Below are 17,438 nucleotides of genomic sequence, written 5' to 3'. Positions count from 1 at the left end.
TACATTTTTTTTTAAACGACCAGAGTAATAACACTGTCAGAAAAACAAGACATCTGTTAGTTAATTTTGTCCATCTTCTATCTTAAATTTCTTCCTGGATTTCACCTTCAAGAGCACGTCATCTGTTGAATGCTGCCATCTAGTGGTGGATGTCTGCAGTCAACACCACCCTGGACAAGAGTACAGAGATCTTTATTACATGAAAATTAAGAAAAATGCCATATTTATTTCTGGCACTAAAAGCTGAAATGTCACACATCTCATCCTCGTGAGTTTATAGGACTACAGGCAGAGTGAAATAGTGAAATATGCTTCAGTTTAAAAGAGACTACGCAGTTTTACTATCATGTAATCCTGTAATGTAATAAATAAATTCAGGTAGATATTGAGATATTTGGACACTTCACACTCTTGAGTACTGCTATTTGTCATTAACCTTTTACAGTTAATCTGGTATAATTACTCTTGGGGACTTTCCTATGAATTCTACTTAAAAATAATCAAAAGTAAAAAAAACATTTTAAAGTATTGATTTCTTAACCTGTTGAATGTCTATTAATTGTACCTCGATTGATTATTTAATACCCAGCAGTGTTTTAGATTTCATTAAGTCATTACTTTTTCTACCCCTCATGGTTAATCTTTATTTTACAGCACTGCAAATTCAATTTTATTTCCATATAATTTAGCAGCAATTTCCTGAAACAGGAGATGTAATTTGGTATTGATTATAAGGAAAATAGAGACTGTTCAACCGGTAGAGTTTAATTAATCAATCAAAAATAATTGCTATTGAACAGTTTTAAATAATAGAATAAATGTCTTCTTGTGTTTTCTTTAAGGAATTTTGCTTTTGAACTAAATTAGTGCCAAATTACACAATGCTTTCTCTGTTTAATTCCAACCAAATTACAATCAAATGACAAAATATCTGTTCAAGGCTTCTAACTTTTAACAGCAGTTGTCAGATAAATGGAAATGAAGTATCTCCGTCAGACTATGTGATTCAGTCAGTGAAAAAAAGAAAAACATCAGCATTCACAATCTAAAAACACATTTATTTACATCACGTGGATCTCTTCAGCTGCTAAAAACCATGGCCGGCTAACATTAGCCGCGAGTCACAGCTCTGATCAGGGACCAGTTTTGTCTCCTCTCTGATAATGTACAAAGGGTTTCTGAGGATTTTACTCTGCTATAATACTTTGCAAAGGGATTTCTCTTTTCTCTAAACCTCCTTTGTCCCTTCACTGGGAGGTCAAAGGTCAGAAAACAGGGTGAGAGCCCTGGAGCTGGTAAAAACTCACTCTAGCTTGAGAACACCCAGTAGGATCCTTTCGTTGTTCTAACCATTTTCCAGTTTGAAAATCCAGGCCTCGGTTTCTTTGTCCTATTTTCACATTTTTGTCAGTAACATAAAACATACAGTCACATGTATCAGGAGTAAAGAAACAAGACAATTTCATCATTTTCGAGATGTTTTTTGAAGACCACCCACTAAAAAAATGATTACTTTCTTCCAGCCTTAAAAAACCAGAAACCCTTTGAGCATCATTACCATTAGAGGCTGCGTTGGCAGATCCTGGATCAGCGATGCAACTCTTGAGCCTCGAGAAATGTGGGGTCAAAAATGCTTGTAGTGTTTTTTTTTTTTTGTAGAAATTTCAGGCCTGGCAACCAGACTTATCTTTCTGCCAAGACAGTCCTAGCGGCGAGGTCATTGGAGTTCAATGTTTCCTCTAAAATTCTTACCAACAGTGGGAAAAAGCAGGAGACTGAGATGCTGGAAAGAAATACCTGTAGTGGATGATTGTATTATCACATATGGAGTATTGCAACTGCTCTTCAAGAGCTTAAGGGGTTCTTCAAAATGCATCCATTAGTAAACCCAAATGGGTTCCTTGAGGAACACCCTGGGCTGAACATTACTCATTCATTTAATTTTTTTCTGCTGATGAACCCCGAAGTGCTTTCTTGTTTTCCTTAAGTACACCAACGAGCCTCTAGCTTTTAGCTTACACAAAGCTCAACTTTAAGTTTTTTTTTTTCGCATAGTGAGGGACAATTTTTATGCAGCCGGGCCAGACCCCGTTGCTGAGTCATAACAGAAGAAAAGTATACATGAATGTAGAGGAAACACTGAAGTTCAACACGCACTTATAAAGATTCAGCTCAGAGTATATAGTTGATACAGGTATTTATGTTTTCATGTCTGTACAGGTCCTAGACTGCTTAAAATAGTGGGGGCAACAAGACACAAATGTTTCACTGGTAGTTTATATGCACAGCAATGTGAGGTGCTGGGCTGGAGGAGGTCGATACAGAAAAACGTAAAGCCTGCACACTGAGCAACCCATTCATACACCTTTAAATGACTACGTTCAGATTTATAGCGTCAGATCAGGTTAGTTAAGATAGTCAAGACCTGAGATGAAGCTCATCTGTGACTGGTTTGACAAAACGGCAGACAAGATCGTCTCACCTTAACCAAGTGTTTTGAGATGGTCATATGGATGCAGAGCCAGAAATTTATTTTGGACAGACTGAATATTTTTTAAAGTTAAGGAGGCTATGAATGTGGAAATGCTGCATTGAGATTCAAAGAAGGGTCACAGCAATGGGAAAGCCGGAAGAAGAGGTTTTTTTTTGGTACAATAAAACCATAAAGGTTTGATCCTTCTTTACAAAATTTGCCTTTACTGTTTGTTTTTCTCTCTGGTTGGACTGTATGGTCAGACGGCTAGCTCACTGCCCATAGAGCAGGTACTGGTTCACATCACGAGCAGGTTACCACACAAACAAGAGGTGTATGAATGGCTCTCAGGGTGCATCGGTTTTACTAGTTTCTATAGCGACAGGGCACAATCACACGAAACCAGCCAAACGCAAAGCCCTCTAAAGTTACACAGGGCCGGGCTCAATCCATCAAAGTACACACAATACTGGAATCCAGGAGTCTGAAGAACATTCATTCTCGGTCGTTTGTCCATAGACTGAATAGAAAGAAGCATGTTACAGTTTATATCTTTTCTTTTTGAATTAATGAAAGTATTTCCTGAATTACAACCAAACACCCACCCCCAACCCCCCAACAACAACCATAAATCGTGCCAACTCTTACAACTTTATTCTGAGTTGCACCTGAGCTCTGATCCCCAAAACCTCAGGCCTGTAAATTAAAAAATAAATACAACATATCAATATGCAAGGTCACGGATTAAAAAAAAAATTAAAATGCTACAAGTTATTTGTGTGTGTGTGTATATTGAAAGTCACTCCTGCAGTTGATCCTACAGAAGAGTAGGGTAGTTTGCGGCACTGGTTGCATATAACTCGCTAGAACTTAGAAAAGCATAGTACTGAATCCCTGAATGGTATTTGTTGGTTTGGGACGGTTTCTCAGGTGCAGTTTAAACTCAAGTTGTCAAACATCTTCCACCATCTACCTAAAGTACTGAGATCTAACCGCCAACCAAATGCTGGCCCGTTTTTTTTGCTGCGGTTGAAAGGTTTGTCGACTCTATCAACCACTTTGGCAGGCAACCAGCCAACATTTGGAGGTTCTTTTCAAAAATCCACTTGGCTGCTAAAATACTGGTGAGTAAGTTTTGCATTTGAGAACACAAACATGGGCAAAAAGTGTAATACTGGTGTTTTTCCTTTACAGTTGTGCCAGTCCGGGTATGTTGAGATGTCAAGGATCTTTTTCCTTTTCAGTGAGAAGCCTTCTGCTATTGTTAAACCTTGTGTAGTAATGAAAAACTTTCACAGAACGAGATAATACATCACAGTAAAACTTTTTAGCCTTAATTTACTTCTGTCTCAAACTTATGAGGGAAACTGGAACTTTACCCCAATTCAGGAACTCGGGAACTTGAATCCCTTTTCTACTCGAGGAACCTGGTTGAGATTTTGGTTTATTTGCCACACTTTCTACCCCGAAGAAATCCCTGTGAGTGAGGTAGTACTTATTGAAGGGCTGCTGGGGTTTGCAGTACTGATCGTCCCTGACTGTTCAAGCTTCATAAGGACCTTAGATATTGGCTGTTTTTGATTAGCAGTTAGTTGAAAAACAGCAGCAGCAAAACGAAGCGATATTGATGCAAATATCGTACTCCTGCTACAGTAAGTAAATAAGAAGATGATGGCTTCAACTTCCTTCAAGGTTTGCTGTGTTGTTGCAATAGTCTTATCGTGGTATTATGCTGAAATAATATCTCAACCTTGTTGCACCTGTCACATCCTCCTGACTTACTGAATCTGCACCTGAATCTTTTAGGGGTGAAGCAAGAAGCAAATACACTCTCAAGGAACTTTTAGAGTTGCTTTTTATTTCTTCTAGTTCCTAGGCTTTTTGGTGGAAAATGGCCCGTTGTTAGTCAAGACAACTATGAATCTAGTTTGGCCCTGTACAATCGGTATTTTAGAAAAATGACCTAAGAATCAGTGGTTACAAAACTGACATAAATACTGCATGTATTACAGAATGGATGGGGTACAGGTAAGTGCTCAAAACAAATATAGCTCAATTATAAACAATTTTATTTGCCGTGCAGGACTGTTCAAAATTTGTGCAAATCATTACCTCTGTAAAACATACTGAACTGATCTGCACCACACTCGCTGGAGGGATGGGTCACTGGCCAGGGAGGAAGCCGTTCAATTTTGGTGCCGATCCAGTTAAAAGGGTGGATCCAGCTATTTTCTCTACTGAGTACCATTCTAATTGTTTCTGTGTTTTACTTTTTTACTTGGCTCTTTGATTTCCTCAAGCACTGTAGTTCAGTCTTTTCTTAAAATGCAAAACATTTAAAAAAGAAAGCACAGTTATGCACTGTCCTGAATAAGAAATTGTTTGGTGGGAAGAAGTTTCTTCATGTTTTAAATATTTCCAACTGCACCACTTGACTTTAAAACACTTGATTTTAAACAGCATGCTGTGAAACCGTCCCAAAGCTTGAGGAGAGACTGCAGGTCTGCCGGCACCAGTGTTCAATGTCCCTCAGGAAATAAAGACTCAAAAATGTCATTGCTACCTTCACAACAATGACAGATACATCCGTTTTGCCTGACATCTACAAGAGTAACTAATATGGATACGTAGAAATGGCACCAGGATGAAAGAGAGAAAGAGAGGTTCCTCGTCTAACTGCGGTTTGCCGTGCAATTGTTTGGTTAGTGTCAGAAGGATTTCAAAACCATAAATGTCAGCCCTGCATGAGGAACATAAAACTGCACCTAAAAAGCAGTTCATCTTTTTAAAATCACATGCATATTTTGTGAAAACGGTTGAATCTGTTAACTTAAAGCAGCTTGTGTCTAAATCTGAAGAAAGACATGAGACATGCCGTCCATCCAGCGAGTTGTCCAGGGGCAGAGGTCTGATCACTTTCTCAAGAACTTCAGGGAAACAAATGACCACAGATGTCTCTCTTGTTCAATCTAAAACATCAACACAAAAAAATCTAATCTCAACAAGGTTGGTGTTAACACTGAGAACGGTAGAAAGACTGGTTAACTATGGAGATGGTGAACACATGGGGCAACAACTGAGGTGTGTGGGGTAATGTTTGCGCAACATTTGACTTAACAAAAGTGGAAACACTTCTTGCAAAATAATAAGTTCTCAGGGTTAAGTCCAGACCAGATGTTTAGGCCCACAAGGGAGGACCAACTAAAAAAACATATAGGAATGGGCAAGATTCAGCTAGGTTCTGAAAGAATAGGCTACAATTGAACTGTCTGATTAGTGTTAAGATTAAATGTCAGCAGAGACTCTGCTTTTGCGTATGACAGCACGGCTAAACCCTTACAAGTAGAGACGAGGCAAGAAGGTGACAGAGGAGGCATAAGAATCAGCGAGAGAGGAAGTACTCCAGTCCAAGACAGGTGAGGATGAGGAGGGAAGAGGTGGAGGATGTGAGGAAGTGGTGAGTAGCAAAGATTCCTGAGGTGTATCAAAAGAGAGCAGAAACTCTTGATAGTAATCCAGAAAAAGATGTGTGCAATCAAATCAAAAGCAAGCTGGCTCAGCTAAATACAGGTACAATTCCAAAGTAGAGCTGGGTACCCCTGGAAACTTCCTCAAAACTGCACTTCAAATCTGATACCTTTCCAAAATTTAACACATTGGATGATTTATTTTGTTAATCTGCTTTTTTTTTTCTAAATAGAATCAGACCACACACAACTGATTTCACAAAATGAAAAGAACAAGAATAAGCTCCAAGAGTCTGGCAATCTTGAAGCATTTTACTACCTTCTGATTTGGTACTGATACCAAATATCAAAGGTGTCATTGGTTGGTACCCAGCGCTAATCCAGAGATATAAATACATATAGTGTATATCCAGATCTCACGGCCAAAATGAGACTTGTCAGCGATAGATATCATTACTCCGTTGACAGTTGACACGGCAAACCAAAACGGAAAAAATCACTTTAAACGACGACTTCGTCATGGGGGTATTTTTTTTCCATTATCAGCACAAAATCTCAAAGAGAAAAAAAATAAACAAACTAACAGAAGGAGAAAGTTATTATTCAGTCAAAAATCAAAGTGGAGCAAAACTAAACGTGAGACTGAGAAAGGGGAGGAAAAAGGGAGCAACACTTGTGTTTACGGTGTGTATGGCCATGTATATCGAGACTTCGCTGACTCCATTACCCATGAGTGTCATGCCTGACAGCAGATTGTTTGGATATCATGAAGAGCCAAGGTTGTGGAAAGTGTGAGCTTTGACTGTGAACAGGGAGAGGGACTAATTTAAACTGTGTCCATCTGAACTGAGGTATACCTGGTTGAAGGAGGTTTATGGTTTTTATCGTTGTAATGCTTGAAAATGGACCCCCCCCCCCCCCCCTCCCCCTTCCCCCTCACCCCTTTAAAATAAGCTTGATTACCAAGTTGTCTGGGTCCATAATACACTATGTACAGCAGCATTACACTATAAACATTCAGAAGCCGTTGCTTATTGGCAGAACGATAGTCGTTTCTTCAAAAAAACGCACACAGGAAAACAGCAAATGTATCGAGAGCCGGGTATTTGTCTTTTTTTTTTCTCTTTCTTTTTTTTTTTCTTTTTTATACACTAAAATGCACTGAGAGTTCTGTGAAATTCCTCTGCAAGATCTCCTCTCTCTGTAGAAAACCGAGCAGAACAGGTTGCCCTCCTATGTGTATGTATGTATATAAAAACAAGACATGATTAAAAGTGTTGAGTGTTGTCGTCCCAGCGTGTCAGCACTGTCACTCGGTGACGTCGTTTGTCATTGGAAATATCCTGAATCGTTTGCTTGGGATGAGAGAGAGCGTCGACCGTTAAAATGTTAAAATCCTTAGGCACACATATCAAAATGAGGTGGATATAAACTGATGTGGTGAGGTGGGCGCAGGGTGTTTCCTGAACGTGAGTAGCGGCCCGCACTTAAAGGAACGAAAAAAACCCCAAAAAAATAAAAAACAAAAACGGAAAATGTAAAGAAAGAAAGGGAAAAAAACCACTACGCCAACCAACCAGGGTCAGCTGTTCATGCCCTCGCGTTGATCCGTGTTTCTGTGAGCTCATCCGGTGTCATCTGATTGGCCGATCATAAGCTGGACTCCTTGGGCGGGAGGTCCACATTGGTCACCATGGTGACCACAGTGACAATCTCCTCAGGACCGATGATCGGGGCTTGGCGCTGCATTTGGCCGATGCGCTCCTCGACGCAGCCGGCGGACAGGCGAGCCTCGGCCTCATGGTCCCAGCAGTCCTCGATGGTTTCGCAGAGCATGGTCAGACCCTGAGGGAGAGAGGCAGACCAGTGTCACAGACCTTCTCTGATGAGTTTATGGTCCTTTTATTTCTTTGGTTGGTATTTTCCAGAAATGCTCAGAACGAAAGAGCAAAACGACAACTCTTCCTTTTTGCTTCAGTCAAACTACTTTGGATTATTTTCCTAAAAATGAAATGATCAACCTGATCATATTTCAGGTTTCCTTCTATATTTTAGATGCTTGTTTTGGCATCCCTGCTGTCTTTATTAAAAATATTGACACCAAATTTGGCACAAGCTCTTATGTGAATCAAACCTATGATCATTCAGTTCGAGGGCAGACTCTTCACGACAAATGGCGACAACAAAAGGGTCTTCTCGTTGCTCACCGTGTGTTTCTGCCAGCAGTCTCGCAGGCAGGGCCGCAGTTTCTTATGCACAACAACCTCCTGCATGTCCTCCAGAGACGGATGCTGACCCACCTCCTCTTCAAAGGGGAGCATGTACTCATCCACTGGGCCTGTTCACACACAACCACATGTCCACAGTTGAAATCTGGAGTAATGTAACACAATGGGAACAATCTGATTGCAGCATTTTCTTTGGTGTTGCATCAGTCTCAGTCTCACCGTCAGCGGCTGTGCACCGTGACGCGAGCTCCCAGAGGACGAGGCCAAAGGCATACATGTCGATACGCAGGAAGGAGTCGCGCTGGAAATTGATGGCCCCCTCCAGGACTTCAGGAGCCATGTAGCGCCGTGTTCCCACCTGCAGGTAGAGTTCAAGAGGTCAAAGGTCAGCATCAGAACAGAAATGTGATTTTAGCACATATAACAAAGAACAATCAACATCTCATCCTAAATCTAATCATCTAAAGATGTTTTTAAGTGTCTTCCTATCTTTTTCAATCTTCACATTCCTGCTTAAGTACAGAAAAATGCTCTCAGATTTTGGTGACTCAGTACGATTACCCACAGTACAAAGGACTCTAAAAGGTTCCAGTCAAAACCTCTAAAGCATTATAACGTCTTTCATTTATTTGTTGGTTTGAGAAGCCAGTGCAAACCTAAAAAGGCAGCAAACATGGTATAAAGGTGTGGTAAGTATTCTAACATTTAACTGTAAGCTGTACCTGTCCATGTGTGTCTCCTGCTGACTTTCCAGCCTCGAACTTTAGGGCAAGGCCAAAGTCAGCTATGCAGGCTGTCAGGTTATTCTTCAACAGCACATTCTTACTCTTAATGTCCCTGAGATGGAAAAAGAAACAATGAAAACATTTTCAGTGGAACAGGTCAGAACTCCTCTGATGCCAAGGTCTTGATAAAAGCTGAAAAACTCCCAGATATTTCATCTGCATACCTGTGAGCAATAGAGGGTTTGTGTCCATCCTTGTGTCCTGGGATGTCTTCGTGGAGGTAGGCGAGGCCGCGGGCCGCCGTCTGGGCGATGTGGCAGAGCTCGTTCCAGGACACAACATTGGCCTTCAGGTAGTCTGTCAGTGACCCCTGGAGAGGGGAAGAGACAGGAAAGACACAGTCAGTGTCTAGAAAGCAAGAATGTGTTTGAATGAACAAATAACTAATTTGTCCTGATATTATTATATTAATAGATTTCACTTTGCTGTAAAACATTATTATAATAGAGGATGAAACAAATGAAAAAAAAATGCCAAGCATTATACCACATATATGAATGTAAAAGCACAAATAATGCTAAATAACAGTATAGTGACGATGATTCCCACTTCTCTGGAGCATGCAACGTTTCCATGGGAACAGCAATACCCCGAATGGGTTGAAATTCATCTAAAGCTTGTGGGCAGTGTTGTAATTCACAAGGGACGCAGCAATAAAACAATTTCTGTACGACGGCTTGTACGGCAACAGATATGTGAAGTTTTGTTTGACTGTGCAGAACAATATTGAAACTTTAAGGAAGATTATCACTGAGGAAGAATTCCTCTGGAGCTTTCCATATCAGTTCACCTACCACTCAGTAACCTACTGAGTGTCCTCTTAAAAAACACAGTGAAATCCTTTAGCCACCTCTGCCACCAGGCCAACTTCCTGCACATTTACTGTTGATGGTGAATAATAGAGCTGTGATAAATGCTATTCATTTATCTGCTCGCTGACTGTTCTTTAATCTCTATTTATCAGGGAGAGGTTTGCTGATCACACAAGCTCGTTATCGGCACAGACTTGCTGAAACTTTGTAGAGGTTCATCTTTTACTTCTTCTTTGTATGCATGGTCGCTGAGCTCTTGACTTTCTTATCCTTTACGCACAATCTTAGTTCTTACATAATGTATGTCAAAATGACACAAGGTCACTTCTGGCAAGTGGCCACATGGACGTAGTGTAACTGTGTCACCACTAGAGGGCAGGCAGCTCCAACAGATGAAGGAAAGGCATCCAATTTGATCAGTTCAGTTTTTGGATAAATATCCCTGTATGTGTGTAATTGTGTGTGTGTGTATTCAGTATTTTCAGTGCTGTGTTTATTTTACTTAAATTGTGAAAATACAAGGACAAATCAGACCACATCCCTTTGAAAGACACCAGCTGACAGCTATTATTATCTACATATTGTCCAAAAATATGAAAAGATGCAGACACAGGAGTTTTGGAGGGGCTTGTGTCCTTTGAGGCGAGGTTTCAAACAGATAATCTGAGAATCCTAACACACTGAGCTGCTTCGATGCATCAAACATCTAAGGGTAAATCAGCTGTCAAGGAAACGCTGAACTCTGCAATCACTGTTCCAGATGTGTTACACAATCTAAGGTCAGTCCAAACCGAGGTGTCACATTTTGATGCTGCTCAAGAGGGAAAAGCTCTTTGTAGGTCAAAGTCTTCTACAGACTTACAAAATAATTGCAAATGGTTGACAGGGCTCTGATATACTCCCAGTAGTATGACCTTTCCTAAAACGCCTCTAAAACAAATTCCTTTAATGTTGTTTCCACTTGGAGAGCCACCACAAATCAGAGTACCACTTTTAGACCCGCTCCAGGGTTAAGTGGCTACGAGGTGGATTGCTGGGTTAAAGCCTCCATGCCATGCCCACAACCTTTAATTTTGCAACCTTTATCCACGCTGGGAATGTTTCTTAAGCACACAGATTCAAATTCTTGGCCTGGCTGGGAAAATTGCCTGAAAATCGCTCTCCATTCTGTCAGTAATGACCCTCAAAACACAGAGGCACTTAAAGCCCCAAATGCTGTGAAGACTGAGAGGGTGAGTGAAGCACGACATGGCTGACAAAGCTCCAGTCTTCCTTCTCTGGGTAATTTTGGCTTAAAGAACAGAATAAAAAACTGCAGCATGAAGTGTATTGTAATAATGATTTAGCTCCTAAGGCACAAAACAGAATCAATACAATGTGAAAGTTTCACGCATGGTTTTTGACAACTTTGTTACAGTGGCTGCCGGCCCAGGAGGTTTTTAGATCTGTGCACAATACACTCAGCGCACTACATCACTGTGGAGACGCATATGTAAACACAAGAGATATGGACACAATCTGGTTAGTGGAAGAAATCAGGCAGGAAATCAGAGGACTTGTTTACATGCACTGTTGTAAACGGTTACAGGAAAACAAGCGTTTACATGCAGCTGGTCAGTAATCCGATTTCAGCACCAAGATATTTCTGAACCAAGGCGGGCCCATTTATTCTCTATTTTTATTTTTTTTTGGAACTGTGACAGTTTTTTTTTCTTCCTATGTGAATGTGTGTGAATCTTACAAATACCCTACTGTTCAGCTGTGGAGACTCGTGTTCTTATTCAGACTTTTTTTAGACATTACATTGAATTATTTTAGACACAAGGATGCATCACTATTTCACTTCTCTGCATTATTGATACAGTGATACTTTCCCTGTTTCATGTCTCTGTCAGGTGCAAGAAGTGTTGAGTTAAAGCTTTGGTTTGTCAGGTTTAATATGAAGCTTAGAACTTGTTTTAAAATCATCTTTTGGACTTTTTCTTATTATTGTATAAGCTTTACTTACATGTACTGTTTAGGTGAAAAAGTTAGAAGCATTTAATCTGAGGAATCTAAAACCTGAAACATTCATAATTAATGTAAGAAAAGCGCTACAAGCATTGGTATCCCTCAAAATATTAGCTATTGCCTTCGCCTCATGTTGAGGCAGCTAAATCTAAATACAGTCACTAAGTTAACAGAGGAATTTACTGCTTTGTGATAAAAGTGAATCAAAAGATTCAATGAAATTAAGCTGTTTGCAGGTGGTACATTTCTCCATCCTGACAGCTTACCTTGTCATGGTAGGCGGTGATGAGCCACAGCTCCAGGTCCAGGTTGTTGTTCCTCTTCTCCACGCCGATAAAGTGGAGGATGTTGTCGTGCTTCATGCCGCACACGCTGTAGATCTCATACTCGTTCTGCCAAGACAGCTTGTCCTGCACAAGAAACAGAGACAGAAACAGATGTTATTTCTGTTATCAAGCTGTCCAACTGACAAAAGTAACATGTATGGATTATGGAAGGAAAGTGAGAGAGGTGAAAAGTAGCGTAACGAAAGGAAAGGATTTTAACAAAGCATCCAGCTGCATACCTGGATGGGGAAGATCTTCACGGCCACATAGTCATTCAGCAGCTGGGCCTTCCACACGCATCCGAAGCGCCCCCTGGCTTTCACCTCGATCAGCTGCAGTGGTTTGTGTCCCAAAATGGGGGACGGGGGTGAGGGTCCGGGATCCTGCAGAGAGCAGGTGGACAAAATAGAAAAAGAAGAACAGGGGACAGGGTTATTCTCTTTTCTTTTTTTTTTGCAGAGCATTAAAATAGCAATGGCTTCCACTGAAGGTGACCGGGCTCTTGGCTCAGCGACAACATGCCTGAGGAGCTCAGGCCAGCAGAATCAATATCATTGTCACATCTTAAATCACATCTTACAACTTACATTTATAGACTTGCTTTTATGTGATGATGCTCTCCTATTATTTTTTTGCCAACATGCTGTTTTTAGCCTCTTATCTCATTTTTATGCTGTGGTGCCTATTGCTTTGTTTTTTTTTTTTAACTTGCTTTATTTATTTTATGAGTCAGTTTGCTTTATTTGATTGTTAAAGCACTGGTTTAGGAAGTGCTGCATTTTTGAATTTAGAAAGATTATTACTGTGAAATTTCTCAGCGGTGAGGATACAGCATACCAAGCAGGGTTTGGATTCATTCATTTTTAAATTCAATTAAACCCTGCAGGGCAACATTTGCTTGAGTTTAGAGAAGCAGGATTGTAGCTGGAAGGTTGCCAGTTTGAATCCAACGAGCCACTGAGTAAAAGTGGGTGGAGAAAGATTTAAAACCTTTGACTTCCCGTGAGCAAGGCACACAAAGAGCAGACGAGGCTTCGACATGAATGAATATGAAACAGGGCAGACTCAGCTCCTGATTAAAATGGACAAATGGTGAAATAAAAACACGTAGGAGCCATCGTGTCTAACTTCGGTAGGTCAAGCCTCATGCGTGTGTGCGCTCATGCTAATCCCATAAACAAAAGTGAAAGCAAGGAAGCCAAGTGTTCCAAATCTAAAGTATGTTAAACACAGCTGGTGATCGGGATTAAGCTGATCACTTTCACATGTGACTTCACAGAGAAGGACACAGGGTGAGTGAGGATAGAGAGACAGAGAGAGAGAGAGAGGAAGGTTAAAAAGAAGCATGCAGCGAGGGAGTCACATTTCCACAGGATAAAAGGTAGAGGAGAAAGACTAGCACATGACTGATGGCGTTTGATGAAACCAGATAGGCTGCTGTAAAATCTCAACTTCACTTCCGTGCCTCTGTATACCTGCTGTCAGTTTAAAAAAAAAAAGCAAAAAAAAAAAAAAAAAGCCAGCAACGTTCATGTTTTTACTTGAACTGAAGCTTACAAGGTGCTTGATAAGCCACAGCAAGTTTCAAGACCCGAGGCCCACAGGATCCACTCCAACCCCATGACAATATATCAAAAGTGCACGCTTGTCAATCCGAGCCTGCTTCTCTAACTTCCCATAAAATGCCTCTCTTTGAGTTACAAGGTTTGCTACTGATATGAGTGACAGAGAAGATTTAACAGATGGAAACAACACTCACACCAACTTTGGTTGTGTGTTTTGGCACCCACCCTTTCTTAAAGACAGACCTTGGTGATATCCAGAGCTAAAGTGGAGCTTGCACTGCTTTTCACTGCATGTGTAGTAAAACAGGGTGACGTGGCTTCAGCTGTTACCACCTGTCCTGACAAGGTTATTGTGGCTACAGAAGCAAAGTGTGTCATTTAGCAGCATTTATGGGTTTGATTTTTATCAACTGGAAATGTTATGCCCGGTTATGCCAACATTGGCCTTCAGTGCACATAAAAAGAGGATACTGCTGAAATGGATACCTTAGATGCAAAAAGATTTTGTCATTTCACACTAAAATTTCTTTTAGTCTCATTCTCGTTACTATAAGAATTTTGATTGAACAAACTGAACTCTGTTTGCCGTTTATTCATGGAGAGGCACCTTTTATAATACGTATAGGGAGAAAGGAAAAAGTCATTTAAAGGCTGGACTTTGCAGGTGAAGGACAGTCCACCGCAGAAAAAAATGCTGCTCAAATGCTTCTGAATGAGAATCTATTCAAACTACTGTCTTGAAATAAAATCAACAGGGAACAGGCAAAGTAAACAGACAAACATTGAAGACAAAGGAAGCAGAACTTTTGTGGCCTGCTCTCATAACACAGTTATTTAAATGATTATGCAGCCTGTTACATATAAGTTGCATAATATTGGGTCTGTTCAAGCCAACAGGGACTTCTATATTACCACACTTTATCCTCTGTACCACTGACTACAACCTGTCCTTCTGTTAGATTATCATCAGTCTTTTCTTTTGTAACTGTTTATTCTTTAGTCTGAAATATTCAGCACGAAAAATAGCAAGAAATTATCTAAATTTCATCCAATCTAATCTGTTATTCAGGCTGTAGCGGTGCACATTCCTGTAATAGCATTTGCAGATTCCTGCTTATTTAACAAGCTTGCTTATTTAAGCTTATGTGAATAAAGGGAAAAGTATTTGTTGTTGTTTTTTGGTATAAATATGGAGCAGGCTTTCCATGCGGGCAGTGAAGGGGGGGAATGGAGGCTTTGAGTGGGAACTGGTGTGTTTACTTAAAGCCTTTTCCCTCTAACAGAGAGCTGCGAGGCAGACCTGCTGTCTCTACACTCTGCTCTCACACCGAATGCCAGCCAAATGATGGGGAAAATTACACACGATGGTGCTGAGGCTGGATTACAGGATGACCCAAACGGTCCTAAGTTGACACACTGAAAAACAATGTGATAGAAGTTACTACATTTAGCTTAGATTTCATGACCAGAAAGAGTGCACTCCATTAAAGTGATATTTACCTCATTGTGTCAGAAAGTCACCATACCAATAAAGTTGAAGGATTCGGTGCTTGGCAGGCTGTAATTTTAGACCTTGTGCATGGTGCGTTTGGCAGCACTGTTTGAGATTGAAGAATAACTGACACCAAATGAACTGAGATCTGGTTGGTTTCAGTTTGGACTTTGAGATAAACCTGCTGCTGTAGAAAGATAAAAGTGGCTTCAGTTTGCGTTTATGTTACGACAAGTCAAAGAAAATACATTAATAAGCCTATGTGGAACGTAGCTGGTAACACCACACTGCTGTAATGTGTAATTAAGATAATACTGTAATAATAAGCACATCTATATTGATGGTATTTGTTCGATAAAAGATTTGAGCTTTAGCATGTAAACAATTGGAAGAATGTAGTCAGTTCACCAAAGATTAAAATCTTCTGATATCAAACATAGTTAGAAATATGTAGGAACAACTTTGTAGTATTGTGAAGTTTGTAAAACTATTTAGTCAATCATTTCTCCAAGAGATGAGATGAAGATGAGAATTTGTTGGCCTTTGTTCCCTGATCTGCTTTAACTGTGACAGCACAATGTGCCTTAAATTCTTGATTAGCAACACAATAAGTAATAAATACTAAGATCTGCACAACATCGAAGCAACTGTGACCTCACAACATATACAAAGTTTATGTCTCAAGTGCAAGGGGAAAGATGACCAGAATGGTATCTCTGCAATCTGTACATGTGGATTCTTATCAGTGACAGTAGGACAGGACTCCCTTTGTACCACACATGTGGCCAAAAACAGTTTACACTACATTTATTGAGCTCGCCATCTGAAGTTATTATTCTCATCATGATCTGTTGAGGAAATTAGGGTATTATCCGTCTCATCCACCAAAGCCAGCAGTGTTATGTATCCATTTATTCATTTAACTGCATCTCTGTACAGAGTCCTGTATGCTTATTGTTATTGTTAATTATAGGATTTCCAATTCTGATCATGATCTGGACACAAAAAAGATGACTGAAGCACTTATTTTATCATCAATTAGTTTGCAGAAATGCAAGTGAGAAAATTTCCACTGCATCTATTATCCATCCATTCAGTAGCTACACTAGAGTCACAGAGGAGCTGGAGCCATCCCAGCTGACACTGGGGGGTGAGAGGCAGGGTACATACCAGAGACAACCATTCACACTCCACATACACCTACGGGCAATTAAGAGTCGCCACTTAACCCAACATACATGTCTCTGGACTGTGGGAGGAAGATGGAGTACCTGGAGGAAACCTGCACAGGCACCAATCAGCCGTCAGGTTCAAACCCACAACCTCTAAGCTGTGAAGGCGACTGAGCTAACCAATGCAGCACAGTGCAGCCCACATCTATTATTAGCCTGGTAATTATGGTTCAATTTGCAATTTAGAACAGAAATTTGTCATCCAAGGACCGTTTTACTATGCAGGTTGTTTGTAGATTACTGAATTCTCACTGAGACAATTTCATGTGCATTTTTTTACTGGAGATAAAAGCAATCACAAAGTGGAAATAATTGAAAGGTACACACGTCTTCATGAAATTTACCAGGACAAGTTTCTGTATTTCATGCCCTTAATGATTAAAGTTTCTCTGATTCAGGAAAAGATGTGGTTAAGAAATCACTAATGGCTGCAGCCTGTTATCTTTTCCCGTTCTGTCCGTCTCCACTGCGTTGTGTTACAATGAAAGTCACCGGTATGTCTGCACAGATGTCTACTGAGCTTGGTGAAATATGTGATATGACCTCTGATAATGATGTGCATGTGAAAATGATCACTGAGGGACTCTGTCTGTCTAAAATACCAGTGTTTTTCATTGGTGCACTGCAAGTCATCGTCAAGTCTAAGGTCAAGGTGAATTCCTGCACAGCTACGATGCCTGGCAACAGAGTGGCTGCCTTTGACCATGATTTTGATGTGAATGATGACTGATGGGTTTGTGGGTGACAGCCTCATCCTCAATACCACATGCTTCATGTTACAATGCCAAGCAGCATCCTTCTGCTGGCATTTGAGATAATTCTGATGACGATGTGGTCTAAAAACAAGTTATTGCGGGACTCTTTTCTTTCCTTGTGCCTGCATCGTTTCTGGAAACTCTTGTCTGTTTTCCAGGCTTCAACCTGATGAGGCGGCCTGGCCCGGCCCAGCCAGGCCTCCCCAGGGAGTCACTGGATCCCTTGTCCGATCACAGGGCGCCGTGGCCTCAAACGGGGACGCATTACACTTAGTCAGCAGACCACAGGAAAC

General features: G+C 40.6%; 1 protein-coding gene across 1 annotated transcript in view; it reads right to left on the bottom strand.

Moving 5' to 3' along the window:
• Positions 1–1,037: 1,037 nt before the first annotated feature.
• LOC139609811 (activin receptor type-2A) overlaps positions 1,038–17,438 on the bottom strand; it is a 43,684-nt gene continuing 27,283 nt past the window's right edge. Inside the window, exons 5-11 of the mRNA XM_071464792.1 lie at positions 12,341–12,484; positions 12,042–12,185; positions 9,118–9,263; positions 8,891–9,005; positions 8,388–8,526; positions 8,148–8,278; positions 1,038–7,785 (exon numbers count right to left, since the gene is read on the bottom strand). Of these exons, the coding sequence (XP_071320893.1) occupies positions 7,591–7,785; positions 8,148–8,278; positions 8,388–8,526; positions 8,891–9,005; positions 9,118–9,263; positions 12,042–12,185; positions 12,341–12,484 (1,014 nt within the window). The 3' untranslated portion in view covers positions 1,038–7,590. The remainder of the gene's footprint in view (positions 7,786–8,147; positions 8,279–8,387; positions 8,527–8,890; positions 9,006–9,117; positions 9,264–12,041; positions 12,186–12,340; positions 12,485–17,438) is intronic.

Source organism: Trachinotus anak, unplaced genomic scaffold (genome assembly GCF_046630095.1).
Source record: "Trachinotus anak isolate AG129_WGS33_773 ecotype Australia unplaced genomic scaffold, CSIRO_AGI_Tana_v1 ptg000026l, whole genome shotgun sequence".
Classification (NCBI taxonomy): domain Eukaryota; kingdom Metazoa; phylum Chordata; class Actinopteri; order Carangiformes; family Carangidae; genus Trachinotus; species Trachinotus anak.
Note: the sequence above shows the minus strand (reverse complement) of the source record. Positions and strands in the feature narration are given on the sequence as shown.